The 22,915-nt window shown below is 42.8% G+C and overlaps 1 protein-coding gene and 1 long non-coding RNA gene across 2 annotated transcripts; both read right to left on the minus strand.

Moving 5' to 3' along the window:
• Positions 1-510: 510 nt before the first annotated feature.
• Positions 511-1,578, minus strand: LOC311428780. The gene is made up of 3 exons (XR_014687884.1): positions 1,473-1,578; positions 1,011-1,113; positions 511-630 (listed from the first exon to the last, which is right to left on the minus strand). It is a non-coding gene; the product is annotated as an uncharacterized lncRNA (long non-coding RNA).
• A 1,101-nt stretch (positions 1,579-2,679) lies between these two features.
• Positions 2,680-21,982, minus strand: LOC311428785 (uncharacterized protein; the record flags this gene model as incomplete). The annotated part of the gene is made up of 11 exons (XM_084540066.1): positions 21,900-21,982; positions 21,601-21,661; positions 21,098-21,200; positions 19,795-19,860; positions 19,555-19,627; positions 18,311-18,440; positions 17,875-18,131; positions 4,753-4,863; positions 4,209-4,314; positions 3,281-3,403; positions 2,680-2,728 (listed from the first exon to the last, which is right to left on the minus strand). The coding sequence occupies exons 7-11, from the start codon at positions 17,897-17,899 to the stop codon at positions 2,680-2,682; spliced, it is 414 nt and encodes a 137-aa protein (XP_084396192.1). The 5' UTR covers positions 17,900-18,131; positions 18,311-18,440; positions 19,555-19,627; positions 19,795-19,860; positions 21,098-21,200; positions 21,601-21,661; positions 21,900-21,982.
• Between the last annotated feature and the right edge of the window lie 933 nt (positions 21,983-22,915).

Raw genomic sequence — 22,915 nt, forward strand, 5'->3', positions numbered from 1 at the left:
CAGAAACATTTCTTTGCTGTCCAAAAAACTTCTCTAAAACTTAGCAAGCTTTCATTGGGACAGTCTCATTACTTCATCACATTTGCTTTCCAGCCAGTAAATTCACAGAAAGCACTTCTGGCACAATGCTTCCAATTGCTACAATTGCTATAAAGAAGAAAAGAATTATGACTCAAACTACTACCACTGATCCGGGGCACAATCAAATGCAAACACGTCCCCTATTCACTCATAAGTGAAGGATTGAGACCAAAAACACAACTTCATGATGAAAGCGCCCAAGTGGACTAAATAATTAAGCAAACAGGTACAACTTTGGGAATTAAAGGTTTGATTATAGAACTAACTACTTGGTGGTATCATCCTGACCATATATATCCAGTACCAGATTTGCCCTCCATGGAACAGCGCAGTGTCTCCACATATCACTCTTTCGTTCAAGTTGTCAATTTTTTTTCCTATAAAGTTGGACTTTGCCATGGTAGCACTAACGTTGAATTTAAGTTCTCACCTCTTTATCTGGCAAGTTGAAGAGGAACTCTCTGTCAAAGCGTCCTGGTCTTCGTAAAGTAGGACCTATAGAATCCAGTCTGTTGGCAGCTCCAATTACCACGATCTCTCTTCTGTTATCTATGCCGTCCAGAAGGGTCAGAAGAGTTGAAACAATGGAACAAATAGAAAAATATAAGTTTTACTTACTGGTTCAGTAAATTTTGTTACATTCCACATGACTTTCTTCCATGAGTAGTCATAAAGGACAAGCTTTTTAAGGACAAGACTCATTTTAAGACATAAAAAATAGGTAAGTTAACACAGACCACATGCTGATATCAGGCTTAGTAAATTGGTTTCTACTATCGTTTAGAATCACCTGTTTTGGCATTGAGTTACAAGTTTTCAGGATAAATTAACATGTTCACAGTAAATTAAACAGGTCATCGTCCTTTTTTTTTTTTTTTTTTTTTTCCCAAAGATCAAGCAGATTTTATGTAGGTGCAAAACTGTAATACCTATGAATGTGGTCTTGTTTACTGAAGCGCACAGGAGCGAGACCATCTATCTCATCAAAGAAAATAATTGAAGGTCGCATCTGACAGGCCTAGCAGGAAAACACTGAGTAAAACAGCATTATTTAAAGGAAAAATGCACAAAAACATCATGGTTGGAATGTCATCTAAACTAGATTTTTCACTTTAGCCTCTGGGACCTCTACTGATAGAGCTACTGGAGTATCTGGCATGACTAACAGAAGACAGCAGTCTGTGTCAACCCACTGTATCCGGGTGACAGGAAGCAAATTGTTCCAGTAGTTCTTACAGCTGACATTCACAGCAGAAACACTGGCATTTCCATTTCAGGGGGAAAAAAAAAATAACAAAATACAAAAAAAGAGCAAGTGCTACTTAAAAACGTTGACCACAGAAAATAATGGTTTCAACTCTGACAGAATACACTGTGCATTTCAACCTTACCTGTTCAAATAACACACGAAGTTGGCGTTCTGATTCCCCCACTTATTTTCTCACGCAGTCCGAAGCATTTCTCAGAAAAAATGATATTTTCCTGTCACTTCGACTATATTCACTGGCAAGTGCACGATCAACTAGTGTTTTCCCTGTTCCTGGGGGCCATAAAATAGACAACCTCTGCAATAAAAAAGATCCAGATAGGAAAAAAAACATCATGATGAGTACCTCCTACAACCATCGTCTCTAGAACAAACTCGTCTTTCCTAACCAAAACACGTCATGTACAAGACAGCAGTAATAGCTGAAGTGTGGGTAGAGGCAGAACAGATAGAAGTTCCGCGTTTTTACAACATTTCACAAGAAAATTCATTTTTTTCACCCAAAGAAATGAATAAGGAGGTAACTCAAACGTATAAAAACTTCAAAAGAGAGCATACTGTCCCAGAAGGACACTTCCAAAACTGCTGACAAACAGGGTGATTACAGCAAACCGGAGCCAAACGGGCAAACTTCAGCACAGAATCTGAGAATGGGCTGAATGGTGAATCACCAGTTCATTCTGCAGCAATAAACTGCATATTCTTGCTTTCACAATATGCAGAATCTGATAGTAAAGCATTTAATGCTCCTTTCAAAAGCATTAAGTTACTGGGTTTGGTCTCTCAGACCATCTATTGCTGATGGCAAGTGAGGAAGCCTAAAGCCGGAAGGAAAAGCGATGCCTTAGCACTCAGAGGAAAAAAAAAAAAAAAAAAAGAAAAAAAGAAAGCAAAAGTAGGCAGGAAAAACAACTGGGCTTCCAGGCAACATATTACAATTGACTTCCACACTAGATAATCCCTTCTTGCTTACAGACTCATCAAGCTGACTTGTACATAAAACTGAGAACAAAACCACTCCAACCCAACTAACCCAACTTTTTAAAAACACCAGATGGTAAAACTTACAATTTTCAGACATTGCTTATATTTTTAACCTACAAATATTCTGGATTTTATCCATTTTTAAGAAACCACTTTTTGCTACTACTAAAACAAATGTTCACCGCTGCCAAAAATGTTGAAGCACGGAAGCATATTGATACCTTAATTGAACTTTCTCCTGAAAACAGCTGACTTACGATTTATCACTGTCATGAGTTACCTTGGGGGCTGAATATTGAACTGCTGAAAAACTTCTGGATACAGGACGGGAAAAATCACCATCTCTTTCAAAGCTGCAATGTGTTCCGAAAGACCACCCACGTTCTCAAATCCAATCTAAAGAGAAATTCAACACCACAGAGTTTGTATGTTAAAGAAAGCAGCAACCTAGATCAAGGTTTCATCAGAAATTATCTCAGCACAACGCAAACATTCTGGGCAATTTTTGAAGTTGCTTTAGAGAAAACCATCAACAAAGGTAGTTGTAGATGGCACACTGAGATCTTTCAGAATCACTGGAAACACTCGCTGACACGATGATTAGTTTACCACTTACCGCATTATCTATTTGCATTGCATCTCCCTGACTTCCTCCAGCTTTCTTTTGATCCCTCTGAACTCTCTTTAGGTCCCGTTTCTGACGTTTCACTCAAAAAGTCCTGATTTGAATTAAGGAGAAGTTATAGGGCTTCTTTTTCTTTAAGATGCAGCTCGAAGATTTTTGTTTTTCATAATAATGCCAAGCAAATGTAGAAGACATTAATTAATATATTAGAAGACCTAATTAATTGACATAAACTTACACAGTTACATTTAGATAAACTTAAACATGGCTAAATATTCATTTGAAGGAGATTCATCCCTCCCCTATTCTCTACCGACAGCAACCTTCTTGGAGATGTGCTCTCGCCGTCCTCACTGCTCTCACCACCCTCCTCCGTATCACACGTGCTAAGCAAGGGAGATGAGCAAGAGGGTGTAGAATCACTGATGTCATCTGCACGTCTCCGTCTGCAAGCAAGCATATAAACCAGAAAGTTAAAAAGAAAATAGAGCAGATACTAAGTAACACCAAAAATTAAGGGAATTCTATCTCAAAATTGCCTCTGAGATCTATTTTCCAGTCCACTGTACTCCTTAGGAATCTGATTTCAAAGGCCATGACATGATTTTCCTCGTGACAACTGTCTGCTTTCAAGAATGCTCAACAAAATATTGGCAATCAACAGCATTCTCTACGCACTAACTGCTTACAGAATCCAAAAAGCCTTTATCATTACTAAGGCAATTTATGATTTCATTTAGATCTTTTATTGTTTAAGGTTAACTGCATATAGAAACATTAGTTGATTCCAAACAGAAACTAGAGTCAGTATTTGAGTGATAACTTTTTTTTTTTTTTAAATCTAACAAAACTTCCATAAAGCCTCTCCCTCTAAATCGAATAAAATTATTTTCGGTTTTAAGAAAATCCTTTGTATCCTTCAAGATTAAATAGTCTGACTAAGATTTTTAAGGGGGGATTCCGGCTTCAGTTCCAGAACCAAAGAATTTCAGTTACAGAAACTCAGACACTACCTCCATAATCATCTTATCAGCGACCCACAAATATTGGATTTAAAAAAGAAACCAACTTAAAAGTATCCACCTCCTCCCCTCCAAATAGTTCTTTCCTCTCTATCCTCAGACTACCAAAGTACTGATCATAAACTTACTCTGTAATTACCACTAAACTGAAAACCCGTTGAAGCATTATGCAGTAAAGAGACTGACAGCTCTACGGATAAGTAAGAGCTATCACTAGCCATACACCAACCTGGCACGTCTTCTATATTTTTGTGACCCAGCATTTTCAAGTGACTCTTTCTGTCTGACAGAACACGGCTGGCCCGAGTTAGTCCTCTCTCGATCTCTTTGTCTTACTGAAAGGAAAGAATTTAGAATAATGATACAGATACATTTAAGAGAGGAGGATATCAAAAGAAAAAGAAAATGCCACGTGTTTCACTCATCCCTAATTCCAGAAGAATTTTTAACTGTTTTTGCTTTTCATCAGTGCATGGTACAAGTGGAAAACTACGCCCTGTTTAAAGGTGAACTGAAAATCACAAGAGCAAGACCATTAAGTGTGATTAATTACTGTTATAGCAAGGATACATAGCACTAAGTACGCCAAACAGCAAAGAAATACAATGTGCACAGGACACACGTGTCTGATAAAAACAGGGAAGTTCATGTGCAGAATGAAGGTACAGAACTGAAATAGAACTGTGTGCGCAAACACGTCTTTGCATTCAAAAATTCTATCTCACTTATGTGCAAGAAATAAGGTTTTAAGAGAAACTGTGCGTTCAACCTACTTTCCATAGGAGCTTGGTAGCGGTCAACAGGTTTACTCTGTCGAAGGTTGTAACGCCTTGGAACATCTTCACCACCATTTTCTTTGTTCTCACTTCCTCTTGATGTTTGTACTGTACCACAAAATGACACCGAATCATTAAGTACTTTTGCAAATTATATGAAATCCAAAATGCATTACACAGATGCCTGTCAGTTTTAGTATTAGCATTATTTTAATGACACAGTGGATCCTGCAAAACCTTAAGATGAATTTATGCAAGTCACGTTTCAGAAATCACAAATCCTAGCAGATGAGCATGCATCTGGACATTGTTCTGTGCTCTCTGAAACTGCTGATGGACTTGTCGTCAGCCTCAGTGTTTAACAACAGGCAAAATTCTGTCATATTGCTTAGCTAAGATGCAGATCTTCTGAAAACAGCTATTTCAGAAAGTCACTTCTTAGTTTGAGAAAGTATTTAATGGAAAGGGTTTTAATAATCTGCAGTGCTAAGACTAAGCGTAGTAATCTAAGTCCAAGTCTAGCTCTGCCACAAATTCTGTGAGCAATAATGGGCCAGACACAGGCTTGAAGCTCACCAATGAGAAAACAATGCCAAATGCACATAAGCTTAGGCCATTAGCTTCTGTCAAGTAACCTGAAGTTGTTTCATGAAAGATGGTAAAAAACACAAGAACCAGAGTGCAATCATCTACTGGGTTCTGGTGAATATCCTCTCACGTTAACAGCAGGACACCGAGGAAGGAACGTACATACTCCGTTCACCTACCTGTTTGCCACAAGGACTTATCTTTTTTTCTTGGAAAGCACTGCCCTCTCTGGTTTTTATTTTTTAACCCCAAAGGTTGCATTGCTTTCTGAATGCGAGGTAGGTGCCATGGGGTATACAGACAGCACACGGAAAACTGAGCGATCAGGAAATGAGTTTGTGATCACTACCATCTCCAGTCCTTGGTGTTCCAACACTTCTATCACAAAAGCATGAATTTCTCTGCTTTATTGCTCCTCTAACCCTTTCCTTTGTTCCAGTAACTTCCTTTATAACAACACCGACACTTTCCTCACTCTTTTCTGGCGTATTTTTCATTATAAAAGTATAGTCTAGCTCTTTCCTGATTTAAAATTGTAGTTTGCATTTTGATCATCAATTAATTGCCCCGGGCTCATTTCCCATTCAACGTGCTATTTAAAATTCCTCTCTACAAGTCTCTACTGCGCAGCTCCCTGAAACCCACACACTTTAACCAAGCTTCTCCCTCTAGACTGGCGCCCGCCTTGTATTCAAGCTACTCTTATTAAGACTTTGAGCTAATGTTTTCCTAACTAAACCTCCAAAGGAGTCAACTCTGCTTCTCCCTTACTAGTCCATGGCCCAGCCATTCTTCCTCTGAAGAACTTCCCTCGGGTTCCCACCTGCCACTGTGCATCTCTCTGCTCCTCTGGGCCTCTGAAGGGAGGAGCAAAGTATTTTCTGGGGCTCAGCCTCCTCTCACTGTCTCTCTGAGCTCCTTTGCAGGTGTGCAGCTGAGCTCTATCACATAATCTAACTCATCAGCTATCTACTGCAACACCCTTTTCGGTCCTTAAGTACACTCTTGCCCTCTTCTGATCTGTTTAGAAAGCTCCTACGAGGATGATCTAATTTACTGCCTTAAACACAACTAACATTCTTCTTAAAAACTGTAAGTTTTCCCATCACTTCCAAGTTCATACAGTCTTTCGTGGCTTAACCTCATTCCACAAGACCTTGTCCGGGGAGAGGAGAAAAAAAGTAATAGAAAAAAACCCTAGGGGTCAGCCTTGTCGAGGGAAATCGACAATTCCCGTCTGTTACTATTGCAACAAGAAGAGACACGTTCAGAGGAAATATCATAAGCGGGAACAAGATGAGAAAATATTCAAAGAAGAATAGGGGTGTCAGGGGCTATATCTTCTGGGGACTTCAACATCAACAGAGCCGTTGATAAAACTATTAATTGGTCCCCATAAAGAGGAAGTCTTATTTTCAGTAGACACAGGGGCTGAAAAATCCACTATTCAAAAACTTCCAAAAGGAATAGAAGAAGGGAAGAGTTGCATGTCTGTAATAGGGGCAAAAGGAGAGCCCTTTAAGGTACCTGTTTTGAAAGATGTAGAGACAGAAACAGATAAAAAAATCTGTCTTAATGATTTACTTTTGCTCGCTGAAACAGAGTACAATTTACTAGGAAGGGATTTGATTTTAAAATTAAACTTAAGCATTCAAAGCCAAGGGGATAAATTGCAGATTAAATTATACACTTTGACACAAAAAGACGAAGAATTCATTAACCCTTCAGTGTGCTATAAGGAAGGGGAAATTGGAAAAATAGAAATGGACCCCATAAATGTTCACATCGTTCAATGTTCACATGGATCCACATCGTCCAATTAGAATTAAACAATACCCTATACCAATGGAGGGTCGAAAAGGATTAAAACCCATAGACTTCTGGAAAAAGGAACTCTAGAACCGTGTATGTCACCTCATAATACACCCATCCTCCCTGTAAAGAAATCGGATGGGTCATACAGGACCTGAGAGCTGTAAATCAGCGAACAGTCACTAAATTCCTTGTGGTGGCAAAACCTTATACTTTACTAAGTCATATCTCTCCCAAACATACTTGGTATAGCGTAATAGATCTGAAAGATGCCTTTTGGGCCTGCCCTCTGGATGAAAAATCCAGAGATTATTTTGCTTTTGAGTGGGAGGACCCTGAAACGGGACGGAAACAACAATTAAGGTGGACCGTGCTACCACAGGGGTTTACAGTCACCAAATCTATTTGGACCAACTTTAGAAAAAGTTTTACAAGATTTTGCATTACCCAGGGAGGTAAAATTATTGCAGTATGTGGATGATCTATTAGTAGCAGGAGAAACTGAAGAGGGAACCCGAGAAGCTCCTATGAAATTGTTCAGTTTCCTGGGAGAAAAGGGATTCAAGGTGTCTCGATCAAAATTACTAAGTATTTTAAAATACTTACTATATATAAATAAAAATAAAGTAAATACTAAGTATTTACAAAATTACTAAGTATTTTACTTCCTGTTCAATTTGTGGAACAGGAAGTAAAATACTTAGGACATTGGTTAAGTAAGGGAAAAAAGAAGTTAGATCCTGACAGGGTATCTGGGATCCTATCCTTAAGACCCCCACAAACTAAAAAGGAAATCCAGCAAATATTGGGATTATTAGGATACTGTAGACCATGGCTTGAAAGCTACAGTGAAAAAGTTAAATTCTTATATGAGAAATTAATTAAGAACCAACTTAAGTGGTCTGCAGAAGATAATCAACAATTTGAAGAAATAAAAGAGGCATTAATACAAGCACCTGTGTTGAGCCTTCTGGATCTGGAAAAACCTTTTTATCCCTTTGTGAACACATCAAACCAGGCGGCATATGGAGTTCATACTCAAGACTGGGCAGGAATTAAGAAACCCGTGGGGTATTGTTCTAAGTTACTTGGTCCAGTAAGTAGAGGGTGGCCTGCTTGTCTCCAAGCTTTGGTCGCTACGGCATTATTAATAGAGGAAGTTAGAAAGATCACTTGTAATGCTCCCTTAAAAGTGTATACTCCACACAACGTCAGAAGTGTCTTACAACAGAAAGCAGAGAAATGGTTAACAGACAGCCAGATCCTAAAGTATGAAGCTATACTAATTGACTCCCCTGACTTAGAACTAAGGGTAAGCTCTGCTCAGAGTCCAGCACAATTTTTGTTCGGAAAACCATCAGAGGAATTACAACACAACTGTTTAGATATAATTGAGACCCAGACTAAAGGAAGACCCGATTTAAGAGATACTGAATTAGAGAAGGGAGAAGCACTGTTCATAGATGGCTCCTCCTGAGTAGTGGAGGGAAAAAGAAAATCAGGATATGCAATAATTAATAAGCACCTGGAACCTGTGGAATCAGGACCCTTGAGTCTATCATGGTCAGCTCAGGCTCGTGAGCTGTATGTCCTATATAGGGCCGTGGAACTATTAAAGGGGAAAAGTGGAACTATATATACAGATTCTAAATATGCATGTGGGGTGGTTCATACCTTCGGAAAAATTTGTGAAGAAAGAGGTTTTGTTACTACTCAAGGGAGGAATCTTATACATCAACAATTAATAATAAAAAATTTAAGGGCATTAAGAGAACCAAAAGAAATAGCAGTGGTACATGTAAAAGGACACCAAAGAGGATTAGATTACCACACCAGAGGGAACAATCTAGCAGATAAAGAAGCTCAGGAAGCAGCCTTGAGAACTCAGGCTGCTAAAATTAATACAGTACAGGAGGAAGAAAGACGAGAGGGAGAAGAAAAAAAGTTTACTCCTGAAGAACAGACAAAACTGGAGAAAACAGGTGCTAGATTAGAACAAGGAAAATGGACATTGCCAGACGGGCGAGAGATATTACCACAAGCTTATGCAAGGCAAAGATTGGAACGTTTGCATACACAAACACATTGGGGTACAAAAGCATTAAGTAATCACTTACTTCAACAATTTGGTTGCATAGGGGTATTTGAAATAGCAAAGCAAATCACACAAGGTTGTTTAACTTGTCAGAAGATAAATAAGAAAGTGTTTTGACAAGCAGCCGCGGGAGGAAGAAAAACAGCTTATAGGCCTTTTGAGAAAGTACAAGTTGATTTCACTGAATTGCCCATGGTAGGGAGGATAACGTATTTATTGGTAATAGTATATCATTTAATACAATGGGTAGAAGCTTATCCCGTAGCACCAGCTACGGCACAAATGGTGGCAAAAAATTTATTAGAACACCTGATACCTAGATATGGGATAATCCAGTACATTGATTCTGATCAGGGCACACACTTTACTTCTAAAATAGTAAGATTATTGTGTCAATCATTAGGTAATCCATGGGAATATCATACTCCATGGCACCCACAAAGCTCAGGAAAAGTAGAGAGAATGAATCAAACAATGAAACAACAATTGGCTAAATTAATGATTGAGACACAAATGCCCTGGACAAAATGCTTACCATTGGCACTTCTAAACATAAGAACTAAACCACACAGTGAGACTGGATTATCACCATATGAAATGTTATATGGTATGCCTTATTCACAGGGAATGCCTCTGGGAAACAATGTAGTTGAGGATTGTAGTATCCAGAAATACGCAATTACTATTGGGAAAAGATTGCAAGAGCTAAGAGAAATTGGAAGAATGGCTCAGACACCACCTTTAGGGTTTGCTATTCATCAAATACAACCAGGGGACAAGGTCTTAATAAAAACTTGGAGGGAAGAATCATTACACGCCCGGTGGAAGGGACCATACCTTGTTTTACTTACCACTGAAACAGCTGTGAGAACAGCAGAAAGGGGTTGGACCCATGCATCTAGAGTAAAAGAACCAATAAATACCCGAACTTGGAGGGTTGAGTCTGCTCCTGGGGAACTGAAATTAAAGCTAAAAAAGAACTAATGTTCTGGCAATAAGGCTCTGCATAAATTAAGAATGCCAGAAGGAGGGGACAAGCCTGAAGGGAAGAAAGGGAGAAGGCAAGACCGGGGCAGGACCCTCCACTGTGGTGTGTATAGTCTACCAAGGGAGGCAACCCCTACGGGTATTGACTGCCGAGTGGGAGGGCCTCAACCGGACTTTGCCCACACTAAAGCCAGGTTGTCCCAGGAAAAAGAAACAAACAAGCAAACAAAAATATATTTATATAATAAATATGATTATTATTATTATTTTTTAACCTATTGTAATTAGTTTTCCAGGAGCTGGATCACCCTCAAAGGCTGAACAGTAACCCAAGCTCAAATAGATCCTTGAAGTGGGCCCAACCCCTTGATTGGAGGCATTTCTCACACCCCCACGATAACCCCTGGATGACGCAGAAGGATGTTATACTTCCTGGTACTATTTTTACAGGGGCAATTAAGCCACGGGAATAACTTGTTCATTCTGGGGGAAGAAGTGGCCAAGGCTTTTAACCTTAGCAATTGCTGGGTTTGTGGGGGATCACAGGGAACTGAAAGTTGGCCCTGGGTAGCTGGCCCGGTTGAACCTAAGTGGTGGGTTAGTAATTTGAGTGAAGTTCATAATGGTACACAATTCTGGAAAGAGGAAGAAGGCCCATGGCAATTGCACTTGTCAGAGCAGGGTATATACTGTTTAACCAGAACAGGAACAGTAAAGGTGGGAAAAAGCTTTTGTAAATGGACTCTATCTCCCGGATATGATTGTACTGATCCTGAATGTGGACCTATAAACTGTACATCAAGTAAAGGAAAATGGAACGCTACACATGTCCAGCTGAAAAATGGGACTTGGCTGAAATGCTCATATAAGAAATTTTTTGGACCTGGATGCGAAGCCATGGCAAGAGCACAATCAAAGGGACAATTTGACGTTCAAATCCCGAGTTGTCAGCGTGATAACACCACTAGGGAGCAGCATGTGGTAAGAGTCTACTGCTGGAGGCGGCAAGATGAGAATGGGACAGAAGTGTTCTTTAAACATTTCTGGTCAGCTCGTGGTATGACAAGTCGTGAAGGAGAACTTAGTTGTAATTGTGAGTGGGAATCTAGTGCGGGAGCTTGGAGGTGTATATATACAAGTACTAATGGGGCAAACATTGTAACAGGACCACTTGGTAACAAAAACCCTTTGTATTTTCACACCCCAAGGAATAAAAGAGAATGGGACTGTCCTTTTCCAAATGGGACGTGGGCTCTAAAGGGACATTATTGGGTGTGTGGCAAACAGGCCTACAAAAGGCTACCAAAGGACTGGTCAGGAATATGCTACGTGGGCTACATAAGACCCTTGTTCTTTTTATTGTCACAAATACAAGGAAATCATTTAGGAATAAAATTATATGATGATCTGAATAGAGAAAAACGATCTATTGATGCTTCCTTAGCCGGAGGTAGTGCTCAACAACGGAGAGAAAATGAATGGCCCCCTGAAAGAATCATACAGTATTATGGACCAGCTACCTGGAACCCAAATGAGATAATATCTGGAGCCTGAGAACCTATTTATAATTTGAATCGAATAATTAGGTTGCAAGCTGTCCTCGAAATAATAACCAAACAGCGACAGCTTTGGATCTTTTAGCTGATCAGTCCACCCAGATGAGGAATGCTATCTTTCCACATAGAATGGTTTTAGACTATTTACTAGCAGAAGAGGGGGGTGTGCGTGGGAAACTAAATGATTCTAATTGTTGCTTACAAATTGACGATAATGGGAAAGTGGTTAAACAGATAACAAAAGAAATTAGGAATGAGCCCACGTCCCAGCACAAACTTGGAAGGGTATGGATAGGGATTTATTTTCATGGCTGCCTGGTGGACCATGGGTTAAAAGGATGTTATTTTTATTTTTATGTGGTGTAATGATGTTATTATTCATACCTTGTATGATACCTTGCTTTACATTATTGATACGCCCGATAATAAATAGTACATTTGTAATGACTTCATTAAAAAAGGAAGGGGATATGTCAGTTATGATGCTTAAGAACTGGACCCTCCGAGAACAGACTGATGAAATCCAGTTATTAATGGAAAAGGTTGAAAAAGAGACACGAATTGAGGATATTAAAAAGAAGATAAGGGACTGTGAGGAATGTTTGAACAATTCTTGTCAATAGAGAGCTTGAAGGAAAATGTATTCGTAAGTTTTTTCCTTGAAGTCTCTGATATCCGGGGCTTTCAGAACAACTGCTAACTATTATGACTTTTGCATGGGACACTATGCAAGCCCCTGATACCTGGCCAGGAGATGAAGGAGAAGGGAAAAGCTGAAGGACGGCTAAAAGACAAAGCTTGCAGGGAACGCTGTGCAAGCTTTTGACATGCACCCAAGAAGTACAAAGAAGGACAAGAAAAAAAGCGTGAGAGGAAGACTATGAGCCTTCAGCATGGGAGACCCCCAGAAGGACCACCAGAGACTGATACGCATGCTCCAGTAGGGGGGTTCAGATTCTGGAACTAATTATAATAACCCTGTTTTTTTAGAAGTAGTAATGAATATGTATTAGTCTAGGAGCAAAAAAAAATCATCATCTTGATGTAACGGGTGTGCGTCTAGGTGGAGCGGAGACTCTTAGCACACCCAGCACTGTTTGCTTACCTCTATTCCTTTAATAAATTGTAAACGTTGATTATTATCCTATTTTGGGATTTAGCCATTTATAACACCAGTTATAGACAGGTTGCTCCAAAAGGGGATGCTGGAACCATGTATGTCCCCACATAATACCCCCATTTTGCCAGTAAAAAAGGCTGATGGATCATACAGGTTTGTTCAGGATCTTAGGGCTGTGAATCAGCGAACCATAACCAAATTTCCAGTGGCAGCTAACCCATACACTTTATTAAACCACCTAACACCTCTGCATAAATGGTATAGTGTAATAGATTTGAAGGATGCTTTCTGGGCCTGCCCATTAAGTGAAGGGTCTTGGAATTACTTCGCCTTTGAATGGGAAGACCCCGAAACAGGAAGGCGACAACAGCTTAGATGGACTGTACTTCCTCAGGGATTTACTGAATCCCCACATTTATTTGGCCAAACTTTAGAAAAATTATTACAACTTTTTGAGGTAAAGGGGGAAGTGAAATTGTTGCAACATGTGGATGACCTATTAATAGCTGGGGAGACTGAAAAAGAGACACGGAGAACCACTATCCAATTACTTAATTTCTTAGGGAAAAAGGGTTGAAGGTCTCAAAATCTAAATTACAATTCGTGGAAAAAGAAGTAAGGTACTTAGGACATGGGCTTAGCCAAGGAAAGAAAAAATCGGATGCTGACAGGGTATCTGGGATTTTAGCCCTATCATCACCCAAAACAAAGAAGGAAGTGAGGCAACTGCTCGGGCTCTTGGGATATTGTAGACCCTGGATTGAAGGGTTTAGTGAAAAGGCAAAGTTTTTATATGAAAAATTGACTGGAGAAAAAATTAAGTGGAACGAGGAAGATGAGGAAAAGTTGAGGTTGATGAAGAAAACGTTAATAGAAGCTCCAGTGCTGAGCCTCCCAGATTTACAAAGACCCTTTTATTTATTTGTAAGTGTTTCTAACCAAACTGCATACGTTAGTTGCAATTACAGCTAAGTCAAGAATGGGCAGGAATCAAGAAACCTGTGGGATATTGTTCCAAACTCTTAGACCCTGTGAGGAGGGGGTAGCCAGTGTGCTTCCAGGCAATTGTGGCTACTGCCTTACTGATTGAGGAAGCTAGAAAAGTCGCTTGTAGGGCACCTCTGAAGATACATACTCCACATAATGTTAGGGGAGTACTCCAGCAGAAGGCTGAAAAATGGTTAACTGATAGTAGGATGCTGAAGGATGAGGCCATCCTGACCGACTCCCCTGATTTAGAATGAAAAATAACTGCTGCACAGAGCCCTGCACCCCTGACCCCAACCCTAACCCGGATCTAACCCTAACCCCAACCCCAACCCCTAACCCCAGTTCCCTAGAACTACATTTCCCGGTATGCTCTGGGCACCCAACATGGCCTCCAGGAAGTCCGGAGTCCGAGAACTACATCTCCCGGCATGCTATGGGCACCAAACATGGCCTCCCGGATACCCAGTGCCGGAAAACTACGCCTACCAGCATTCCCCAGGCAGCTGGCCTGACCAATCACAGGCCGAGTGTTCGAGAAATACCTTTTACCAGCACTCACTGTAACCCAAGCACTTACCGGCCTTTCAAAATAGCCACAAGCCCTAACACTAAAAGTCCTTGAAACCCCTACAGGCATAACCCAAACTATTTACCACACTAAACCCCTGAAGTCCTATGCCTAAAAGCCCAAACCCAAACACTTAAGACGCTCAAAACCCAAACCCAAAACATTAGGATTCTCAAAGCCCTAAACAACAAAATTAGAACGCTTGAAGCCCTAACCCCAAAATTAAGACGCTCAAAACCCAAAGCCAACCCAAATCAGTAGGATGCTCAAAACCCTAACCCAAAAAATTAGGACACTCAAAACCCTAACCCTGGAGAACCTAACCTGAAAAAAAAAAAAAAAAAAAAATCTTAAAACCCTGAATAACTGACCAAAAATAAAACCCTAGGACCCTAACACTAAAAAGCCTATCAACACTACAACCCAAAAAACTCTAAAACCCTAACACGATAACCCTGAAACCCTTAAAACCCTAACTGTTAAAACTCCAACCCAGTTATACACCAGTTACCTCCCTTAAGGGATATAGAGGAGCTCTCTCAGATATGGCAGTCCTACTTCTCATGCATGCAGCCAGAGGTCGGTCTCATTCTGGTGCTGATGGTGGTGGAAGCAGGGGCAACGGTGGTACTGCTAGAGATACCACAGCCACCGGAGGTGGATTGTTAGGATATGGAGATGGTAGGTTATCCAACGGCTCCCGTTTATTATCTTTTTCTTTTTCCTGTTCTTCTTCTTCAAATTTCTTATCTGCTTTTAGTGTAAATATTGAGGCTGGAAAAGGACATGAAGTCCTCCTGATCCATAATCCTGCATAATCGCTTTCTTCCTGGCAAAAAGGTTCCTTCGAATTAACATGTGTATTTCAGGCGTGACAAATCCAGTCTTCAAAGGATCGAAAAACAGACCGAAAGACGTGATCTTAAAGGCTCCTTTGGCCGTTCTATCACACAATACTGGACTGTTTTTTATTTACTTTTTCCTTTTCTGGGGCCTCTATCGTTCCAATTTCTAACCGTTATTCCTAATGGACTTTCTGGTGGTGTGTCTGGTAATTTGCTCCCTTTCTTCTGGTCCCTGGTCTTCGATTTTGTCTGACCCATCTAGGAATTTTACTGTGGCAATTCCCACAGCCCTTGGTTACATTAGTAAGAGTGTCTTACAGAGGGTTTAAGATCTATCACACACCCACAAATCCTATAGGAATCGCTTCGGTCCTTCACCGGCCAAGTCCCTCGCGGGAGATTGGAACCGCGGTTAGAAGACCTCCACAATCGCTTTGGAACTAAATTCCATCTCAGTCACACTCTTACACAGGCAACCAAATCCCACCCAACAGAACAGTATATGCTTTAAACGCTTACGACTACGTTGTCTTCATTTGGATCTTCACATGCAGAATTACAGGCAAAATAGAGTGCTGCAACCAGCAAGGGAGCTGAAGAAAAATCACAACCTTTGCTTACCTTTATTCAGGTTCAAGATGCCATTAGTCCCGACCCGACTCGAACAGCAGCCACCACATGGTGGGGCGCCTCTCCTAGATCAAGTAAGAATTCAGGAACCAAAGCCCTCCCGGACGATCCCCCAGTTGTCATACACGACTGGGTCCCAAATTCGATTGCAATTACAGTTTACAATTTACTAAACAAAGAGAGGTACGCGGGCAGTTACTCGCAAACAGATATATTGTGCCAGCTGCCCTTCAGTAGCCCAGTGTCAGACCGGATGTCTTTGCCAAAACAGCCCGGACAATGTATTAGTACACCGATGCACTACCACGTTAATCACTAACTGCCAGGCAGGACAGCTCCAGACCAAACACATACACACAGGCACGCCACAAACACTACAAACAAAACACACAACACAATGCACAAGAAAAAGTGACCCCCAGAGGGAAGCCCTATGGCAACAGCAAGTCAGAACAGGTGCTCTGTAGCAGACCCAAGGAGAGACTCAAATATCATGACAGGAGACTGGAAGCAACTGCCAGAACTGGGATGATGGAGGCCTAAAAAGCCTGCCTTCAAGACAAGAGACCAGAAGGATGGGGAGTGAAAACCCCTGAAGAAGACACTTAGGAAATCAATTCCAAAGCAAGAGCTCCTGATGCGGCCCAGATGACTTCTTCAAGAGTGAGGATGGAAATAGATGTGATCTCAAACAGAATACAATGCACAAGACCTGAAACATATCTGCACTTCAAGCAGCGACTGCAAGACAAGTGCTCGCATCAGCCCTACGATGATGAAACAAGCATTTAGGAACTTCGGTGTGGCTACCAAGTTGCCCGTCTAATCTGTCCAGTGGAAGAAGGAAATGCGGATATCAAGACCTGAGGAGCATGTAACATATGTTGATCATATCAAGAAACGTTTGATACAAAAAAGTATTACACACACAGAAGTGATTCCTTTAAACTCCCACTGCAAGATGAGAGGTGCTCAGCTCCCAATTGAACATCAGCATTATTCTGATGATGTTAAGTGTTCAGTACCCTCAGGATGGCTTCCCCAGGGCCTGCCAAACACCAAGAGCAACAGCACAGTACAGCACAGACAACACAGAACACAGATGACAAACTGGGACTGCCCTGCCTGGCATGTGTTCACACTGTACGTGACAGAACTCCCCACACATAATCTCTCTGCCTGACCTGATCGATCCTGAAAGGCCCCATCCAAAGCAATGACTTAGAAGCACAGACCCTCGCCCTATGGGTGCATTCACAACCCCAACTCAAACATAGCACTTGCCCCCCAACTTAGCTTGGGAATGCTGGGAGGCAGGTTCCATCTTCACCAAGGAACACAAACGCTAGCCAGGACATTGCCTCAGGCACCAGGCTCTTCTTCACCTGCAGAAATAAAGTGCCATCAGGCACCAGCACACCAGCCAAATTTCTTCCAGTAGAACAACCTCCTCAGAAACAGTCGTAGTCAACTGACCTGCTCCGCTTCTGAAACCAGATAGATACCCTCTAGAAAACTCCCCGCCTCCCTCTGCCAACCACTCCCCAACATACAATATTTGCCCCCGGACTTAATTCTCAGGGCTCAGAATCCACCATCAACGTGGACCACAAAGGCCAGCTAGGATGTTCCCAGTACCTTCTTCGTCCCTGCAAAAGAGGAGTCACCCAGAGGCGCACCAATAGACTACAACACCAAAAACAATACCTGTTTTCCACCTTTTCTCCACTCACCTTCCCGATCCAGGCTTAGCACTTCCATTCAGTGTGCCGAGCCAAAGTCATAGGGCTTAGACCAAGGAGAAAGAACAGACAAACGTGACGATCCACAAAACAGTCTTTCCCCACTCCTCTTCCTTCCTCCCCTACTGCAACAGCCAAGAAGCCCCAAAGCCACGTACCCCAACCCAGTACGACCGCTTCGCTCACCTAACATCTCAAGGAGATGCATCATGCTCCCTGCTCCTCTTGCGCCCTGAGCAGCTCCAGCATTTCAGGAACTGGAACTGCTGATGTCTGGCAGGTCTCAGAAATGTGGCAGGAGACGTACTCTGCTGTCGCAAGGCGCTTGCAAAGCCGGCCCAACAGGTGAAGCAGACTAACACAGTCCACCGAACAACTCGGGGACCCCACTGCTGTCCACTCACTCTCATGCTTCGTTCAAGTTTCCGTGCCTATGCCCTGGGCTACAAAAAATAGAGAGAGAAGGTCACATCCACGATGGACACACAAACAGTACAGCTCCTTGATAAGAACTCAAACACAGAGACCAGAGCTAGACAAATAAAAAAAACACCCTGAAGTCCACAAATGCCAGATGGCCATGAATGCATAGCAGCTCCAACAGGGCTAATCACAAACTTACACTTTGCAGATGAAGAAGGTGACCCTGCTCAGTCTCTTGGTAATACTGTACCAATGTGGTCAAGCCCCTTGTAGCATGTAATCAAGCTGGTTTTAGTCCTTTGTAGAGTTACACAAGTGGGTTGGTTCATCTAGAGATTCAAAAATAGCTCAAACACAGGAGCGTATGCCACCATCCCAAAAAACAGTGAGCCAGCAGCCTCTACTAAATATCCCTCTATTAAGTGAATTCCAAGCACTTAGAAATCCAGAAATCCATAGACTCCAGCCTGCCTAAAGAACCCTGCAACTGACTGAAGGAATCACCTGGGAAAGGGGAGGGGCAAAGCACAAGAAAGTAGAAAGAGGAGGAGCAGCAGCTGTGGTTTATTTACTTATTTATAAGGCTTAGCTCAACAGCATGCAGACTGCAGACAAGACAACTGGGGTGTTTCTAGAAGCAACAATCCCCATGCTTTTGCTACGGCTTTTAATATTAAAAGGACAATACCACCAAGCAAGTAACTGAAGCTTTTCCAGCTGGAATTAGCTCAAACTTTTATTTACATTTAAAGAAAACTCTAGGAGCAGAACAGATTATACACCAACAAAATCAATTCCATTCCATTCACAGGAAAAATCACTTACTTCAGTAGGCTATCTGAAAACCAAAGGCTATGCTGATGGGTCAAAACACGCTACAGGACACTGGGGCCAGGCCCTCCGCTGCACCAGCTTAAAACCCATCCCTACACTCACCAAGGTGCAACCCCAACCCAAACACAGATGCAGCATTTCAGCCTCAACAGTTTTGCAAACTGCTGGAAAGCAGGCTTCATCCTCAGTGAGGCGTGCTCAGGCTACACAGGACAGGGCTTCGGGCACCTCTTTGCCTACCAAAGACGACCGACATCAGGAACTGCCACACCAGACAACCTTTTTCCTACACAACACCTTTCTCAGGAACCACGCAGCATTCCAGTGACCTGCTTTCCTCCTACTCTAAAGGCTATCTCAGCCCACCTTGTCTGTGGCACCTCATAAACAGGAGAGAAAGCAATCGCAGGAGCAAAAGCCACAGCGCCCTCGGGACAGTTACTCTCATCCCCTCCTGTACCTCTGCCGCTTGCCTGCCCCACATGGCACATGCTTCCATCTGTTCTCTTTACCCACTTATAGCACCTCTAAAAGAGAAAGTGGAATTTTACTCGATTGGATGTAAGAAAATAACTGCAGTGACAACCGCACCCCAAAAATAACAGCTACCTCTGCTCATCACACCACTCACTCCAGAGGCACCTCGGGTCATGACATCCTGGACTACATACTGAGTTTCAGCCTGAACAAAGGAAAACACAGTCACAAGATAATCATTCAGCTGCCAGCATTAGCACCCATCCCTCAACAACACAAAGGAACCCCATTTACAATATTATCATTTCAAAACAGCAGCCCCCTTGCCTCAGCACCTGGAAAGGGGATCAAGCCAGTCACTGAGTTGCCTACCAAGTGCTGGACAGTTCCAGAAGGAGCTCTTTCCTGTGACAGGTTCCTCCAAAGCTTTACACTCTACTGGGGACAGGAAAGAAATAAAAATAAGAATTTCAAAACCCCGTATCTGTAAGCTTTCAAGATTCGACAGACCTCCTCAAGCACACCGTTCAAGCGCTATGCGAGCAGCTGCTCGCAAGCAGCACTACTCTCCTCCCCCCCAAATCTGCCAAACACCATAGAGATGACTGTGCCAGCTGCCCTTCAGTACATGCCCAGAGGCAGACCGGATGTCTTTGCCAAAACAGCCCGGACAATGTATTAGTACACCCATGGACATTAGCTACCATCACTAACTGCCAGGCAGGACAGCTCCAGACCAAACACATACACACAGGCACGCCACAAACACTACAAACAAAACACACAACACAATGCACAAGAAAAAGCGACCCCCAGAGGGAAGCCCTATGGCAACAGCAAGTCAGAACAGGTGCTCTGTAGCAGACCCAAGGAGAGACTCAAATATCATGACAGGAGACTGGAAGCAACTGCCAGAACTGGGATGATGGAGGCCTAAAAAGCCTGCCTTCAAGACAAGAGACCAGAAGGATGGGGAGTGAAAACCCCTGAAGAAGACACTTAGGAAATCAATTCCAAAGCAAGAGCTCCTGATGCAGCCCAGATGACTTCTTCAAGAGTGAGGATGGAAACAGATGTGATCTCAAACAGAATACAATGCACAAGACCTGAAACAGATCTGCACTTCAAGCAGCAACTGCAAGACAAGAAGTGCTTGGATCAGAGTCATGATGACAAAACAAGCATTGAGGCCCTTCAGCACCGCTATCAAGTCGCATGTCTAGTCAGTCCAGTGTAAAAAGCTAGGAGGATATCAAGACCCAAGAAGCACAGAACAGACATTGCAGAAGCAACACTACAGGACAGACGAACAGAAGGAAACTGTCATGCCTGGCACACGCACTCAAGCTACAAAATAATCCCGCTGCTTCTATTAGCCTGGTGACCCAGCCACAAGCAGCCTGAACGTGACCCAGCCTGAACTACCCTCACAGTGGCACCAAGTCTATTCAGCCAGCTGGCTCCACGCTGCTCTGACTCCCAGCTCCCATTAGCCACCCCAGATATGCAAATACCAGGTGCCCCCCAACTTAGCTCTCAGGTTGCTGGATGGTAAAGTTCCTCCACCTCAAGAAATGCACAAGCACCGATTGTCATCTTAGTCAAGTGCCAGGCTCATCATCAGCTGCAAAAACAGACTACCAGCATTCACTAGCACTCCGGCCATGATGCCCACCTTCTCCACAATGCTGACTACTTCTGATGTTACATATGATTGTGCTCATGTGTTCCTCTCCAAATCCAAACTCCAACAGTGCAGCCAGTATCATCCACACCACCTGGGAAAACAAAGGGATTAAATGATCGCTGCGTTCACAAGAAGTCACCCAATGGTGTTTTTTTGTTGTTGTTTGTGTGTGTGTTTTTCTTTGTTTTTTTTTTTTTTTTTTTTTTTTTCTTGAAATCTGCTTTAGCTCAACAGCATGCAGACTGCAGACAAGAGAACTGGGGTGTTTCTAGAAGGAACAATCCCCATGCTTTTGGTGCAGCTTTGAATATTAAAAGGACAATACCGCCCCCAGCAACTAAATGGAACTTGCTTAACTGGAAATAGCTCAAACATTTTTTTACGTAGAAAGAAACATCTAGGTGCAGAACAGATTATACGCCAAAGCAATCAAACACCAAACAATCTTTCCTTCACTTCGGATAAGGGATGACCAGGCCGACAACACTCACCTTCCCTCAGAGCTTCGTAACATGAAGATTTCCCTTCCCTGTCCACGACTGCACAAAGCACCTGCAAAGACAAGAGGAAAGCACACTCTGAGGCACCTCATAGCCACAGTGTACCTGCTGCAATACCTCTCTCTTCCCAGCTCTGTTACTTCAGCTGCTCACCAGCTCTGAGATTCTTCGCTCACAGCGCCACTGCAAACTCTGCCCAGGCCACACAACACACCAAAAAGACATGCACACACACATGCCAAAAAGACATGCACACACAGCAGCCCTGGCAGGGGTAATCACAGACTTACCCTTTGCGGATGAAAAAGGTGACTCTGATACAACCATGCTCAGTCTCTTGGTAATGCTGCATCTACACTGTCAAGCCATATGTAGCATGTAATCAAGCGGGGGTAACTCTCCAGAGGACTAAAACAAGTGGTTTTATACCTCTAGAGATTAAAATATAGCTCAAAAACAGGAGCATATGCCACCATCCCAAAAAAAAAAGTGAGCCAGCAGCCTCTACTAAATATCCCTCTATTTCAAGCACTTAGAAATCTAGAATTCCAACCACTTAGAAATCCAGAAATTCATAGACTCCAGCCTGCCTAAACAACCCTGCAACTGACTGAAGGAAAAACAAAGCACTGACCCCAAAGAGCAGCCCAGGCAGAGGGAGCTCTCTGATGCCATGCCTGGGGCTCATATACCTTCTGGCCCCGCCCAGCACCCAAACCAAACCAGCTGGGAAAGGGGAGGGGCAAAGCACAAGAAAGTAGGAAGAGAGCAAGAAAAGCAGCTGGGTTTTTTTCTTTCTTTTTTAAAATCAACTTTATCTCAAAAGCATGCAGAGAGCAGACAAGATATCTCTGGTGATTCTAGAAGCACGAATCCCCTTTTGCTTTTTCTGCAGGTTTTAATAAGGGATTTACAATATCACCAAGCTAGTAACTGAAACTTTCTCAACTAGAATTAGTTTAAACAGGCTCATCCCCATCAGTAAACGCAGAGAACCAGCATTCACTAGCATGCCAGCCCTAATACCCACCAACACCACAACGCTGACTACTACTGATGGAACATACAGTTGTGCAATACCTCTCTGTTCCCAGCTCCTTTACCTCACCTGCTCAACAGCTCCACCTGAGAAACGTGCCCGGGCGGCGCCGCGCCGCAACGTGCCCGGGCGGCGCCGCGCCGCAACGTGCCCGGGCGGCGCCGCGCCGCAACGTGCCCGGGCGGCGCCGCGCCGCAACGTGCCCGGGCGGCGCCGCGCCGCAACGTGCCCGGGCGGCGCCGCGCCGCAACGTGCCCGGGCGGCGCC

Source organism: Aythya ferina (assembly GCF_964211825.1).
Source record: "Aythya ferina genome assembly, contig: HAP1_SCAFFOLD_139, whole genome shotgun sequence".
NCBI classification, from domain to species: Eukaryota; Metazoa; Chordata; class Aves; order Anseriformes; family Anatidae; genus Aythya; species Aythya ferina.